At 37.3% G+C, this 14,960-nt stretch overlaps 1 protein-coding gene across 1 annotated transcript in view; it reads left to right on the top strand.

Moving 5' to 3' along the window:
- The window catches only part of ly75 (lymphocyte antigen 75), a 45,382-nt gene extending 31,273 nt beyond the window's left edge, over positions 1 to 14,109 (top strand). Inside the window, exons 22-35 of the mRNA XM_063012404.1 lie at positions 864 to 969; positions 2,708 to 2,862; positions 3,052 to 3,184; positions 4,125 to 4,351; positions 6,304 to 6,463; positions 6,567 to 6,728; positions 6,842 to 6,964; positions 7,663 to 7,848; positions 8,180 to 8,403; positions 8,808 to 8,982; positions 9,248 to 9,403; positions 10,383 to 10,505; positions 10,869 to 11,030; positions 11,639 to 14,109. Of these exons, the coding sequence (XP_062868474.1) occupies positions 864 to 969; positions 2,708 to 2,862; positions 3,052 to 3,184; positions 4,125 to 4,351; positions 6,304 to 6,463; positions 6,567 to 6,728; positions 6,842 to 6,964; positions 7,663 to 7,848; positions 8,180 to 8,403; positions 8,808 to 8,982; positions 9,248 to 9,403; positions 10,383 to 10,505; positions 10,869 to 11,030; positions 11,639 to 11,814 (2,268 nt within the window). The 3' untranslated portion in view covers positions 11,815 to 14,109. The remainder of the gene's footprint in view (positions 1 to 863; positions 970 to 2,707; positions 2,863 to 3,051; positions 3,185 to 4,124; positions 4,352 to 6,303; positions 6,464 to 6,566; positions 6,729 to 6,841; positions 6,965 to 7,662; positions 7,849 to 8,179; positions 8,404 to 8,807; positions 8,983 to 9,247; positions 9,404 to 10,382; positions 10,506 to 10,868; positions 11,031 to 11,638) is intronic.
- The last annotated feature ends 851 nt before the right edge of the window (positions 14,110 to 14,960 follow it).

The following is a 14,960-nucleotide window of genomic DNA, read 5'->3' as shown; positions in this document are numbered from 1 at the left end:
GCAGTTGTATCCTAGTGGTTAAGGTACTGAACTAGTAATCGAAAGGTCCCTGCCTGGTGCAAGCCCCACCACTGCCAGGTTGCCGCTGTTGGGCCATTGAGCAAGGCCCTTAACCCACAATTGCTCAGACAATATACTGTCAGAGTACTGTAAGTCGCTTTGAATAAAAGCGTCTGCTAAATGCCAAAAATGTAAATGTGTATGTGTGTAATTATTATTATTATTGCTTTATTTGTTTATAAAAAAAATTTGTATTATTATTTTCTGAAATATATTCCAATTTAATGGGTATTCATTTACATTTACATTTTTGGCATTTAGCAGACGCTTTTATCCAAAGCGACTTACAGTACTGGGACAGTATACTGTCTAAGCAATTGAGGGTTAAGGACCTTGTTCAAGGACCAACAGTGACAACCTGGCAGTGGTATTCGTGGAAGGCTCTTTTCCTGTTTCAGTGTGTCCGTTTCCATGTCCCAAAACAAGGTCTATAAAGACATAGTTTGATCAATTTGTTGTATAGCAACTCCAGTGACCTGCACAGAGCCCTGACCTCAACCTCACTGAACACTGTCAGAATCATTTGAATCACCTTCTTGTCCAAAATTAGTGCCTGTAAGTAAATGGGCACAACCAACCCCCCACCCACACACACCAAAATCTTGTGGGAAAACCTTCCCAGAAAAAATGGTGGCTGTTCTAGCCACCCACAAGTGGAAGAGCCAACTCAATATTAACACAGTTCAGTTAGTTCAGGTGTCCACATACTTTTGTTCATATATTTGTAAATTTTGACTTGTCCCACTGGTGCTGTAGAGTTGGTGAGCTGTTTTTCATAACCACTTCCTGTTTGTATTTTACAGTGTTACATTGTAATCAATCCCGAGTCTTTGATTTTTAAAGCAGCTGATGAGAAGTGTCATACCATGGGGGGCAGTCTCCTGTCCATCAGAGACCAAGCTGAACAAGGTAAGGACACTTCCTGCAAATACATTTTCATAAAGAGAGACAGATCTTATTGACATTATCAAAGTTAAGTGTTACAAAAGTATCTTCTCTAATATACTACACGTTCGTATTTCTGGCAACACTTGGCATGAGGTATTATAACAGTGTTATGTGCATTGCCACTGTAATGGGTTTTGCCAAATGCAATACATGTAAATAAATACTGGCTCTGGATCCATAATTTGAGTCTAAAACAAAAAGAAACAGAGAAATTTATACGCTATATGTACAGAAGTATGTGGACACCCCTCCTAATGATTGTGATTTGGCCACATTCATTACTAACGTGTATAAAATCAAGGAAATACTTTTTGTTTCAGCATAATACACAGTTTGATGACTGTGGTGTTGTGGAATTCAGACCTCAAATCGAGTAAATGGACTTGAGATGAACTGGAATGTCAATTGCCAGCAAGGTTCTTCTCATCCAACATCAGTGACTGACCTCACAATTGTTCTTTGACTTAATGGGCACACCTGCCCACAGACTCATTCCAAAATCTTGGAGAGCAAGTCTACCTTAATGCCCATTGTTTTGAAATAGGGTGTTTAATCTCCTATATTTTGGGGAGGAAAGCTTCTATACTACATTACAAATGCCTCTTGATCAAGTTTCACTCAGATTTTTAATAGAACTGGGCACAAATATTGTCAGTTGCAGCGGTGGGCTAATACGCTAGCCATCCAGATGTCTAATTGGCTCTGCTGGCGGTGTCTGAAAGAGGAAGTTTGACAACATTTTTCTTTCAGATTGCAAATGCAACCTTTGTCTAATTGAGGCGCCTGCAGAAGTGGTGAACAATTCACAAAGGTTGTTCACTGTTCACTGCATTCACAATTCACTGCATTGGACTGATTAAAAGAATGTGGAAGATGGATTGTTCCTTTAATTGGTGCCTTAGATTTTGTTAGACTTATGCAAAACGGATGTAAAGTGTAATTGAAAACCTTTGAATAAATCTATATAAAATGTGTACAATGCTCATTGTAATATGTAAACTGATCATGTACACCTGTTGTATTGTGAGTGTGTGTGTTGGGTGGATTGGGGGCAAGTTCAGACATGGTCCCAGTGCTTTTTCTGTATTACAGAAAAAAACAAACCAAGTGAGTTTTACTTGAATTGTGTTACACTGCCTCAGGTCAGCACATGGTTAAGTAGAGGAAATCATACCATTTCAACACCAGCTCCTGTTTCCTGGCAGTTCACCAGGTTGGCATTATGTGTGAAATTGACAATGTAGAAAGTAACTGACAATGGCAGCTACCCAATTTGAGCACAACTGCTGTGTAAATACCATAGTATTATCATTTATGTCTAAACAAAGGCTGATTTATTACTGACTGAGAGAAATACTAAGGTCAGTGATTAACATAATATAACCCAGTAAAGAGACAGGAGGACAAAATGTGCATGTAGGCTTGCGCATTCTGTCCTCAGATAGTGCTTTTAAGGTCTTAGATAATTTAGTACTTAGCATTTTAAACTTGGCCAGATGTGGTTTGTGAAGAAATCAGGTTCAAAAATAGCACTTAGTGGAGTCTTTTGATACTTCAGTAAATCACAAAATTATTTTGTCTATTTTTTTGTCTAATTATAAGTCAGTTTGGGTTAAAGAATTGTGCCAGATACGTAAACATGAAAGATCATGGTCAGATGTCCTTCTGCTTTTAACAATATCCCCTATTTTTAATTTAGACTTCATCACCACTCTGTTGCCTGACAAGGCACAGAAGATTTGGATTGGAATGAAGCTGAAGCTTCATGAAATTCAGTGGTTGGACAACACGCCAGTCAAGTACCTCAACTTTAACCCCCTGCTCCATGGTCAGCTACGACCCATGCACTATAATGTAAGTTTTCCCCCTTTTTTCCCCCTTATGTACTACCAGTAACAAACGTCCTAACACAGCAACATGCAACAGAACACAGATTTTGGGGAACTTAATTTTTACCTGTATTCTAATCCTATTTTACTACATTAAATACTTTTGTAGCACTGCAGATGTTCTTGATTTTTCTTGCTTTGGTTGGTTTGTTAGATGTTCGAGCAGGGTCAGTTGGAGCTGTGTGCATATATGTATAATGATGACCATTCAGACTTGCTGGGAACTTGGGACTACACTTCCTGCACTGATGAGCAGAGTGCCAGCATTATTTGCCAGCATTATACAGGTTAGTCTATACTTATTTACAGTCCTGCAAATGATTAGAGGATGATGAAAAGTGTTATCCAACCTGCTATCTATGCAGCCTGTTCGCTGTTTGATAACGTTAATTATACTGTATAAACATACAGTTATGATGGATATTTTACATGTGTATGGTGGGTGTAGGGGTTGGGTATGTCTATCTGGAAAGAAATGCTGAGAATGAATAAATCTTTGATTAATACAAGCTATTCTAACAAGCTGCTAGCTGTCAGCCTCTATTATGGGCTGAAATTATCCACAAAATTTGTTTTGTTTTATTTCTTTCACTTTGGGCGGCACAGTGGCTCAGTGGGTAGCACTGTCGCCTCACAGCAAGAAGGTCCTGGGTTCGATCCCCAGGTGGGGCAATCCGGGTCCTTCTGTGTGGAGTTTGCATGTTCTCCCCGTGTCTGTGTGGGTTTCCTCCAGGAGCTCCGGTTTCCTCCCACAGTCCAAAGACATGCAAGTGAGGTGAACTATAGATACAAAATTGTCCATGACTGTGTTTAACATTAAACTTGTGTAACTAGTAACTACCATTTCTGTCATGAATGTAACCGAAGTGTGTGAAACATGACGTTAAAATCCTAATAAATATATTTCTGTCACTTTCCCCCTTCTTTTCAATCCACTTATTTCCACCTTGAACATAAAAAAACAATCTACCAATTTCATATTTAAGTGTACATCCTGGGCTCAGAGTGCCTATGACACCAATGCATTTGACATCTATCGAGTTGTGGGGTTTGGTACAGAACCAGAATGGTAGTACATCAAAGAGGTTATGGTACCTGGTGTTTTAATGAGGGTATGGCTGTAAAAATGTTACATAATTACTAACAGTTTAAAATGACCCATTCAGAGGCACGTCGTTTAGACAGATGTTGTTAGCTGTGCTAATTGTGTTGTTTAATGTCTTTCAGAAGAAGAAAAGAAGCCTTTAACATTGTCTATCGACAAATTTTACATCAGAAATCACACGTTTCAGTTCATTTTGAATGTGAGCGTGAACTGGTATGAAGCTCTGGAGTTGTGTAAGCAGAAGGACATGGAACTGGCCTCTGTGGCTGATGCCTACCAGCAGGCTGTGCTCACTGTGAACGTTAGCAAAGCAGGTTTTCCTCTCTGGATTGGATTGTTCAGTAAAGATGTAAGAATCTTAACATTCACCTCTTTACACTAACACCACAGTTATTTGGAAATGTAACAGGAATTGTCGGGAGTTTCAGTGCTACGGTGCAGCTGCACCACCTACTGACAGGACTGTGTCATTGTTCTGCAGAATGTCAATCGTTTGTTCAAACCCACAGACGAAGTTAATGTTAGCAGCTTAAAGTTTTAATCATAAGACTTGAGTCTGATTTTCCATGACGAAATATATAGAAATACTTTGGAAAAATGCAAACATTGTAATGGCTGAAACAGCAAAAATCACAGCACTGGGACAGAGAAAGATTTTTTAACATTCTCCCCTTTAACATTAACAGAAAGTGCTCACTGGCACAAAGGTTTACAGCATAATAGTGTATGTTGTGTATTTTTTCCTATTATTAATTAATTACAGGTGGTACATGAAGGTTTTGATTTGATCAGGGATGTTATTCAGACAGTAACATCTGAGAACCACTAATGTAGACCTTTTTGTTCTGTCCCAAACCACGAATCAGCAGTTAGCGAAATACTTCTCAACATAATGTATTTTCTGCCAATTTTATTAACACGGTCTGAAAAACATGGAAAAATAAAATTATTGTAAAGTGCTGTTAATTGTTCATATAAATCCAAAACCATCCACAGCTGTGACAAAATGGCACAGCATTTAATATTTGGTCACTGTATACACAGTGTCGTGACTGTCATGATGATTCGTAACTGAATGATGTTTCTTACACCCATTAGTGCCGAAGAGAGTAAAATAACAACAAAAAGAGAATGTAAAGCATGATCAAGACACAGAAGGCAACATGAACAGTTTACAAATAAACTAAAACTAAAAACCAAAGTATTTTAACTTGAAGTATAACCTGCACCCTGGCAATACACTCCTGATACTTTGACTTAGTGATGTAACGATACACTCTACCCACGATGCGATAGGATTCACGATACCTGGTATCGGTAAAAAAAAGAAATAAAATGAAATACTGTATTTGTGCTTATCTTTTATTTATCTAAATGCCCTTCTATTTCTGAGGCAGGAACAAACTATGCCAAATAATGCTTATTGTGTAAAAAAACTGAAATGAAATTTTAAAACTAATCCAACATTATGTAAATAAATGAATAACACACATAAAGAAAGTTACCTCACATAAATAAATTTGGCTGGAAAATCTCCTACCTGGCAACTTTGTAAAGTGCACTCAACCAGGCAAGGTGAATAGCGCCAGTGCCCTCTGCTGTTTAAAGTGATTATTGATTCATCTTAAATGAATAACCGATTCGAATCATAGCACATGTGCATGAGTGTGCATGTGTCTTGTGGTGCATCGTTACATCCCTACTTTGACTATACTCGTACTCTTATATAAGTCCAACTGCATCATAGCTAAGTCTATAAAGAGCATGTTAATGGTGATGCTACTGTTGGCTGAAGAGTGTTGCATCCCTAATCAGATACTACCTATTAATTGGAATGTTTAAAAGAGTACTAATTTTATACTATTTAGGATAGTCAAATACCTAAAAGAGTTTTCACTCACTTAAAACAGAACACCTAGCAGAAAGCAAATAGCCAATTTCAACATTTAAACAGTAAAAATAAATTAAACAGATTTTTACAGCTTCCTAATGTAGTCATTGTTATTCTTGTTCTTTTTTGCCCCACTGACCTCTTAATCTAATGACTTTATCAACATTCTTGTTACTTGTATTATTTTTGCTCACACAGGATTTGTAGCCAGTGATTTTGATATCACAGCCTGTTAGATTGTTTACTTTCTGACGTAAATGTGCAATTTAAAGTAGATTAGTCTGGAACAGGCTTTTACAGATTACTGAAATTTGGCAGGAACATTTGGCATAGTGTACACAAGTAAAGATAGTAAAATGTCAATAGAAATGCATTTGTTCTCAAGTTTGTGTCTGTGTGTGTTTGTTCAGGATGAGCATTATCACTGGACAGATCACAGTCATACAGTGTTTAGCCGCTGGGGTCCGAATGGTGCTGCAGGAGGCTGCGTTTATCTGGACACCGACGGCTTCTGGAAGGCCACGGAATGTGGCGAGCAGCTCAAAGGAGCGATCTGTCACATCCCACATGGTGCGAACCTTATTACATATCACATAAATAGTTGTTCATAAGTTGTTTATTTAAAGTATTCTACATTTCATGTTTTTACATCAATCTTTCCATGATGAATTAGATGACAGCACTACAAAGAAAGAGAACACAACAAGGTGTCCACACGAGAGCAATGGACCCAACTGGATCCCATTCAAAAACAACTGCTATACAATTCTGCTGGAGTCTTTGAGATGGCAGGAACATGAGCAGGAAAACGACAAGAATACATGCCAGGCACTAGGTACGGGCAGCATTGTCTCCCCGCTTTTTGATGCCATTGAAGCTACTCAGATGACTGAAATGTGATATTTATGAAGGTTTTTGTTTGCTTTATGTATGTAATTTGGTTTTCAGTTAAAAAGGGACATCTTCTGACTATTCGAAATGAGGAAGAGAATGAGTTCATAAAGACCCAACTTCAGCCCTTTAAAGACCTGGCAAAATTTGTGTGGCTGGGAATACACAAAAGCGAGACAGGTACATGTAAATCTTGAATTTTGTGAAATAGTGTTATACTTCTTTTTTTTAAGATAAGATTCCTTTGGGAAAATTCCAGTGTTACAGCAGCTCCAGCACAGAGTAAATACAGTTAGAGAAAATAAAAAAAGAGTAGAATAAAATAAAAAAATTTTTTTACTATATAGTGGCTATTACTATTATATAGTAGTATGACAAATTACAACTATAGAGGAAAACACTATATACAGAATCACCACAATTAAAAAGTGGCAAACAATCTGTGTCAATGATACAATTTATGCAATAATAGAGTAGAAAGAAAGAGCACAAAAAATCAACGTAGGTGAGAGCTGCTGCTGATCACTCCAGCACCAAGGTGTAAAAAAATTTGAATGAATTTGTACCAGTATTTTTAAAACATTATACACTCCAGTATACACTTACCAGTATTTTAAACCATTATAAACTCCTGCTGTATGCTCTTATGAATAATAAATGTGTAATGTATATTTTTTATTAGTTTTCATGCTACTTCTTTCTTGTCGTTTTTGTATGATGTATTATTGTAGTGTTAAAGCCTGGATAACAGAACATACTGTAATAGAAAAATGGTTTCATCTCACCAGTCCGGTTTTTAAATGATTGCATTCTAATAGCTTTAACATTTGTATTTTTCTAAGTACTAGATTGATTGTTGTATGTCTGGTGTGTTTTAGGTTATCAGATGACATGGTACGATGACACATTTGTTCAGTACTCTAACTGGAAAGATGGAAGACCGAACATCACGAAGCCTTTCATGGCTGGTCTTGATCTGAATGGTGACTGGATCATGATTCAGGACAAAAATATCTTCGCAGCTTTTAAGCAGAGGGCCATTGTGGTGTGCAAACTTGAAAATGGTAAGACTGTGTGTAGGGGTGTGAAGCACTAGGGGGCCCTTGTGAGTTCTTCTTCACCAGTGCCAAAGTAACATATACTCTTCACAATGACAAACAATGAGGTGAAAATCCAGCCGAGGGCCCTCACTGCTGTGCGATAGCTGCACCACAATGCCACAAGAAGTTCCAGTATTGTTTTATTTTCATTGTTTTCAACTGGACAGCATAGGTGATCCTAGGAGATATTTTCTTGGACACTGGGGCATTTGGAAAGAAAAACACAGTCAAGAATTAAGTGAAAAGAGTCAAAACCAGCATAAAACCATTGATATCATGTGTCTTTTTCCTTAAGATCTCAAAGATGACTACCGAATAAAGCCAGAAGATGTGCAAACACCGCCTGGTTATAACTACCATTTAGTTCCCAGAAAAATGAACTGGTACCAGGCTCTGGCGGTGTGCAGCAGAGGTGGTGGCCATCTTGTGAGCATTCACAATGAGACGACTAACCAAGACATGGCGCTGATCGCTAAACGAGATGGATTTCCTCTCTGGATTGGCCTGTCTAGACAAGATGTAAGTAATCTGCTGGATTTTTTTTCTTAATTTCTGGTAGACCTGCCTCAACACCCAAGCATGAATTTAATCCACAGCAAAAAGCAAAAATGTAAACCAAATCTTAAATCTTAAAAGTGAATGTTTTAAATACAGTTTCTCCCTAATGAGTCAGTTCCTACAGCCTATCGTACAGCCCATCAGATTTTCTAGACTGTCATCAAACAAACGCTCGGCTCCTGTGATACTCTGAGCAGTCTAACACACTCATTATGGGTGTATGGGTGTCTGTATACTTTTGGTGATGCCATGTATTTAACAACAGTCTGTTCTAAAGAGTAGAATAAAAGGAATAGAGTTATGATTTGGCTAGCAGATGTACAGTATGAATAATGCTGATGGATGTGATTGTGTTATTCTTGTAGTACAGCGGTTGGCCCTATGAGTGGTCAGATGGGACGAAATTGAGATACATATCCTCAGGGTTTGTGGGTAGTGGATCTGAGGAGAAATGTGTGTACGTGGATTCAAAAGGCACCTGGACTACAGTCAACTGTCATGCCGAGCTGGAAGGAGCCATCTGTTACCATAGCATCAAAAGTAAGATCGCATCTTTTTTGTTGTTGGTATGAATGGGCACTGATGTTGGGTCAAGAAAGCTTAAATTGATTTTTCAGTTCATTCCAAAGCTGTTCACTGGTCGCTGAGGTCAGAGCTCTGTGCAGAATACTGGATATTTAAACTAAGAGAACAGGATAGAGGATAGTATTGTGTTAATAAAGTAATTTAAGAAATGAAAAAATATCAGAATTGTAGTAAAACCAGTAACAGCGCCTTTTAAACATCTATTATTTTGTTTTAACAGAATCTCATAAAAACACCAACAGTGGTTACTGTCCGGAGGGTGATGGACGGGCTTCGTGGATCCAGTTTAACGACCACTGTTACGCCTTTGACATGACCAACTACAACTACTCAGTATACACCATAGATGAAGCCAAGAGTGTCTGTGAGAAACTGGGTAGGTTTCAGTTTTTGGTGTAGGAGCATTGCAGTAGCAAACTGATGTATTACAGATCAAATGCTTTAATGAGATTTTAGTGATTTATTGCAGCACTTTTTTTTTTCTGCTTATAAACTAAATAAAATGAGATATTTTATTGGCTTAAAACGAGTGGGTGGACCAAACATCCAGCACAATTGTGATATGATTTTTAAAAATCGTTATTAATTGCAATTCAGATGACACTATTGTCAGGTGTTTGTGGCAGAAAAGGCTGTTTAATGCCAGTGCTATAAAAATGCTATTTGTATTTTTTTTTCAAAGCAGTTTATTAGAATGTAAATAAAATTTCATGACCAATTATTATATATTATTGCTTGATTCTGGTCAGGGTCACGGCAGGTATCGTTCATCCGCTGGCTGCAAGACAGGAATACCCTGAACAGGCCATACAGGACATAGCCAATCATGTTTGTGTAGATGCGGTGTGGTGGTAGGCTAGCCTTACAGGCCGCTGCACCTCCAGTGTTTTATATTATTTAACACCATATTACCCATAATGTTCTTTATTTGACAAACTCTGCATTTTACAGTAAACACTGCCACACTGATTTTTTTTTAAGTGGAGGACAACTAAAAACATGTCAATTCTGCATATTCCATGTACTCGTGCCTCTGTTTTATCTTTCCACGTATTTCTTAATTTCCAAACAAACAAAACGTCTTACGTTAATATTTAATCTTGTCGTCTTAACATTCTGTATATTTCTCTTATCGTAAGCTTCAGAAATGACCCACCTTTAATATTACTAAATTTTAAACTCCAAATCTATTTTGCATGAAAAACAACATGTCATTTATTACAAATGTTTTATATTTTAAGGTCACTTAAATTGATTGTATCCTGATGTGATTTCACACTCTTAGTGTCACCAAGAAAAGGTATCTTCAGACTGTTGAATGTTCTCATTTTGTGTTTTGTTTGTGTGAAATCTAGATTCCTCTGCCGAACTTCTGACCATTAACAGTAAGGATGAGAATGACTTTGTCTCTCGACATGTTGCTGAAAGCCCTCTTATTACCGAACGAGTCTGGCTGGCTCTCCGGCCCGCCGCCAAAGGTAAAGTAACAACAAGGAAGTTCTGAGTTGAATTTGGCAATTAAAGCCTGGTGTGAATCTGTCCTTGATCTTTATCTTAACTCTGTCTCATGATTTGTTTGAACATGCACTTTACATGTTTTCAAAAGCACTTTAAATGTTATATGTTTATGTACTGTATTGCATGTTAAATATTAAGTTTAGACAAGTGATGATGCTAATGTCTCTTCCCAGTATGCATAAAATAAATGCAATTCAAAGAAAACAATTGTTTAAATAACGTTATATAAAATATCTCTATTATAAGCATAAAGTGTTTAGAAACTATAAATGAAAAAGTTTTATGAAGCAGAGTGTAATCTTTGAAATATTTTAATCTTTTAGAAAAAGCTGCTATATGGATGGATGGAAGTGAACTGAGTTTCTCTAACTGGAACACCCCTCAGTCTTACCCCGACTGCGCTGTATTAGTGTCGACGAATGGAACTTGGGTAAAAGCAGACTGCACTGTGAGCCGCAGCCGTGTTGTCTGCAAAACACCCACCAGTAAGTAACCTACTCAGCTACTCCACCTCACCAGGGTGTTTGTCTAAAATGCAAACGACAGTTTATTCATTAAAAAGCACAACATATTTTAGAATAACGGTCTTTAATATGACTCTTTCCTTTTTTTTGTTCCACCACAAGTACTTTGTTAACATGCAACAAATTTACTTTATTATATACTTTGATTATATACATGGATCAAAGTGTAATAAGGTTGGAGCTCTTTTGTTTTATTTGTTTACGTGGCACTGTGGCTCAGTGGGTAGAACTGTCACCTCACAGCAAGTAGGTCCTGGGTTTGATTCCCAGGTGGAGCGGTCTGGGTCCTTTCTTTGTGGAGTTTGCATATTCTCCCCGTGTCTGCGTGGGTTTCCTTTGGGAGCTCTGGTGTCCTCCCACAGTCCAAAAACATGAGAGTGAGGTGAATTGGAGACACAGAATTGTCCATCATTTGTGTTTGACATTAAACTTGTAAACTGATGAATCTTGTGTAACCAGTAACTACCTGTCCTGTCATGGATGTAGCCAAAGTGTGTAAAACATGACATTTAAATCCTAATAAATATACAGTATATATAAATAAATTCTCTTGTTTTCTTTTATTTCAGAATCAGCAGGTACTCCGGTCGCTCTGGTTTTCTTCATCGTCGTGCTCATCTGTGTTCTTGCTGTTGCTGCATTTGTTGTGTATAAAAAGACCCGTCAGCGCTACTTCTCTACAGTGCGCTACCAGAGGAACTTTGATGATGCTGACAGCACCAGTATGATTGCTGAGACTGAGTAACCGTTGGACTGCATGCAGCAATGAGAACGCAGGTTTTTGTGCCTTTCAGTGTTAACACTCCACAAACTGAGCAAAACAAGTCCAACAATTAATTCACTGTAAATACTGCTCAGCCCAACACTCCCAGGCTTTGGAATTAATATAATTAAAAACGCTGGATGGGTTTGTAGAGGTACAGAAATTTGGCAGTCTTATTTTTAATGATCATTTCTTTAATGTACTGTTTTTTGTACATTTGTTAAAAATAAGACCACCAAAAATGGAATAATGCAGTATTTTTGTGCTGTTTTGGGTTTTGGGTGTGCTGTAGCTCTGATCTGGTTTCTTTTTCTGAGCAAGCACTGATCGCACTTTCTTACCATGCTAAACTGGAACGGTTCATTTTTTTGTTCATTCTTGAAGGTGAATTTTTTTGTTTGACTTTATGTGCAGATCACATTGAGTCTAAATTCTGTTCATTGCATCGTCAGCAAAATAATATCAAACTACTCTGTGCCAGTTTCTTAGTTTCTTATTAGATTTGGCAAGATTATCCATCAAGTGTACATAGAAGCTTTTTTAAAAATGTAAGTCATTTCTTATTCGGATGGGATTAGTTTTACGTACTGATTGTGTAATGCTATTATTACTGAAGTAGTTTGAATTTTACATTTCTGTCTACATTTGTTTTATAAAAATCTCATAATAAAATAACAGATAAAAATGACCCCAGTTAAGGTAGTACTGTATTTAAAGCCAGCAGTAAAAAGATTTGATGCATTTCTTGTATGTAGACACTTCTGGAAGTGCTCTTTGTATTGTCTTCCACCAGGGCTATTATGATAAAACAAAAACAAAAATACAGAATCTGTACTAAACTAACACAACACTAGAGTAAAATTACATCATGGTACCTCAAAATTATAAATAAAAAAATAAGATCTGCTGCTTTTGAAAAAATTGAATTGAATGTCACACAATGTTGCACAATGTATTCATGTATTCTTTTCCTATAATCAGATACAAAAAAATAGTACACATATGAAGCCTTGATTTAATGCTTAAGCAATCATTTAAAAATATAGTCAAAATAAACTTGGGTGCATGTTTGCCATAAATAATATGTCATTTTAGTCCTTAAATTTAAAAGACTGATGTTGACTCAGTGTATCACTAAGTAAGTGTGTACAGTGTAACATACGAGGTTTTACACCTGCACACTGTAATTACCTTCATTTTGCCCAGTCATATTTTTTAAAGCAAATTACACATGCACAGTATAAATCACCTGCAAGAAGGAACTATAGCAAGGGTTCAAATCCCCAACTGTGCTATTGGTTGGTTGGTGGTCTACGCACAGACATGATTGGCTGTGTCTGAGAAGGGGTTGGCCAAGGCCCTGCGATGGATTGGCATTCTGTCTGGGGTGTGTTTCTGTATCCTGACAAGAATAATGCAACGATAAAACATGACAAGGAATGAATGAATAAATGACTATTCTGTATCTACATACTAACACTAATCACCTGATCTGTTTCAAGAAGATAAAAGTTACAAACTGCAGCTTTAGCATTTCAGTGATGTTGCTTACCAGATACATTTCTGCCAAACTTTTCCCATCCGAATGGTACTTTATAGTCTCTGGCGACTGCTTATGAGCTTCCGAATGAATTCAATTTACATAACTGCATATACATAACGGTGTTCTGGAATAATTTAATCACACTGTGTTCCACTCACAGCTCAGTTGCATGTCAGTCATAAGTAATCCATAACCATAACGTCCTCTCCACAGAAAACTGTCTGATTACAATTAGTAATAAGATTAGCGTATGCTACATAAGATAAGCACATGCTGTGTAAGAATGATGTGTGTGTGATATGTTTTGTGGTTTAACTGAGTGTTGATGTGAGCTAATGAAAGTGTTTACCTCGCTTATTCTATGCACCTGAACTACTGAAACTGTATGTAAAGCACTTTAACGAGTATTCCCGCTGACTGCTTCAGAAACCAAGCACAAACAAAGCGACTTCTTCCAAAGTCTTTGGAGTTTTGAAAAATGATGCAACCAGAATAGCACCGTAATGAATGATGTGTATGATTTGTAAATATGTTTTTATGCTTTTTGAATCTTACCTTCTTTTAGATGATATGAACCAAAGATGCTTCTGAATTCACAATTTTAATCTGCTGTGATCCTGTTAATGCTCAGGTTTTTATTTGCCGATTGTAACAAACGATTTTCTGAAGTTTGATTTAAATTTAAAATACTCACTTTGTTGCAGATGAAACTGTTCAGCATTCAATAAAACAGTCTCCAAAGCTCTTATGTTAAGTGTCTTTTTGTGTTGGAGTAGTGTGTATTATCTGGTTGATGTTAAACTAGTAGTATAAATAATTGTAGTTGAGCCGTGTACCTCATGAATCTGCCTAACAGCTACGACTACCTACCACAAAATAAGAGAGGGCCAAAAAATGTGTACACAATTTAATAGATGATCCCCACGTTCTCCTGATAACAACCCTGGACCTCTACCCAGGATATATACTTTGATGTAAAAAAAAAAAAAAAAACAGGTTGGCTATAAGACGTACATGTCTGAGGTAAATTTCACTGCATACTGCAACTAAAATGTATTGTATTAATTTTATATAAGCTCACATAATTTTGGCCATGTACTGTAATCTTAAAGGTAATAGTGGTTTATGCAATGTAGAAATGTAAGATTTAAGTAGATGTTGTTTTGTGCTTTTAGATGTTGACTTACAGACCTTGGTTACAGGTCTTATTCTGACTCAGCCGGATCATGTTTGTGCCATCAATGCTCCGCACCAGAACAATGAATTACCACCTGTCGTAGCATTATCATCACGCAGGTTCTGTGCTGTCCAATAAGGGGTTTGCTTTGCCCTTCTGACCAGCATATGATCGGTTCTATCTGAGAGGTTTTTTTCTGTTCCGCAAGCTCTTGCCCTGACTTTAACAGGTCCTTGTACCCGCCATTTCTTAATGATATTTGGACAGTGGGTACTATGACCCAGGGGCACTTTGACATCTTTTTAGCATTTCTCTGCTTTGTAGGGATCAGCTAATTCATCTAAAAGAGACTGTGGTTGTTGTAGCACATGGTGTAAAGAGTCAGAGAATTTGTTGCACACTTGAACT

Source organism: Trichomycterus rosablanca, chromosome 17, assembly GCF_030014385.1.
Source record: "Trichomycterus rosablanca isolate fTriRos1 chromosome 17, fTriRos1.hap1, whole genome shotgun sequence".
NCBI lineage: Eukaryota > Metazoa > Chordata > Actinopteri > Siluriformes > Trichomycteridae > Trichomycterus > Trichomycterus rosablanca.
Note: the sequence above shows the minus strand (reverse complement) of the source record. Positions and strands in the feature narration are given on the sequence as shown.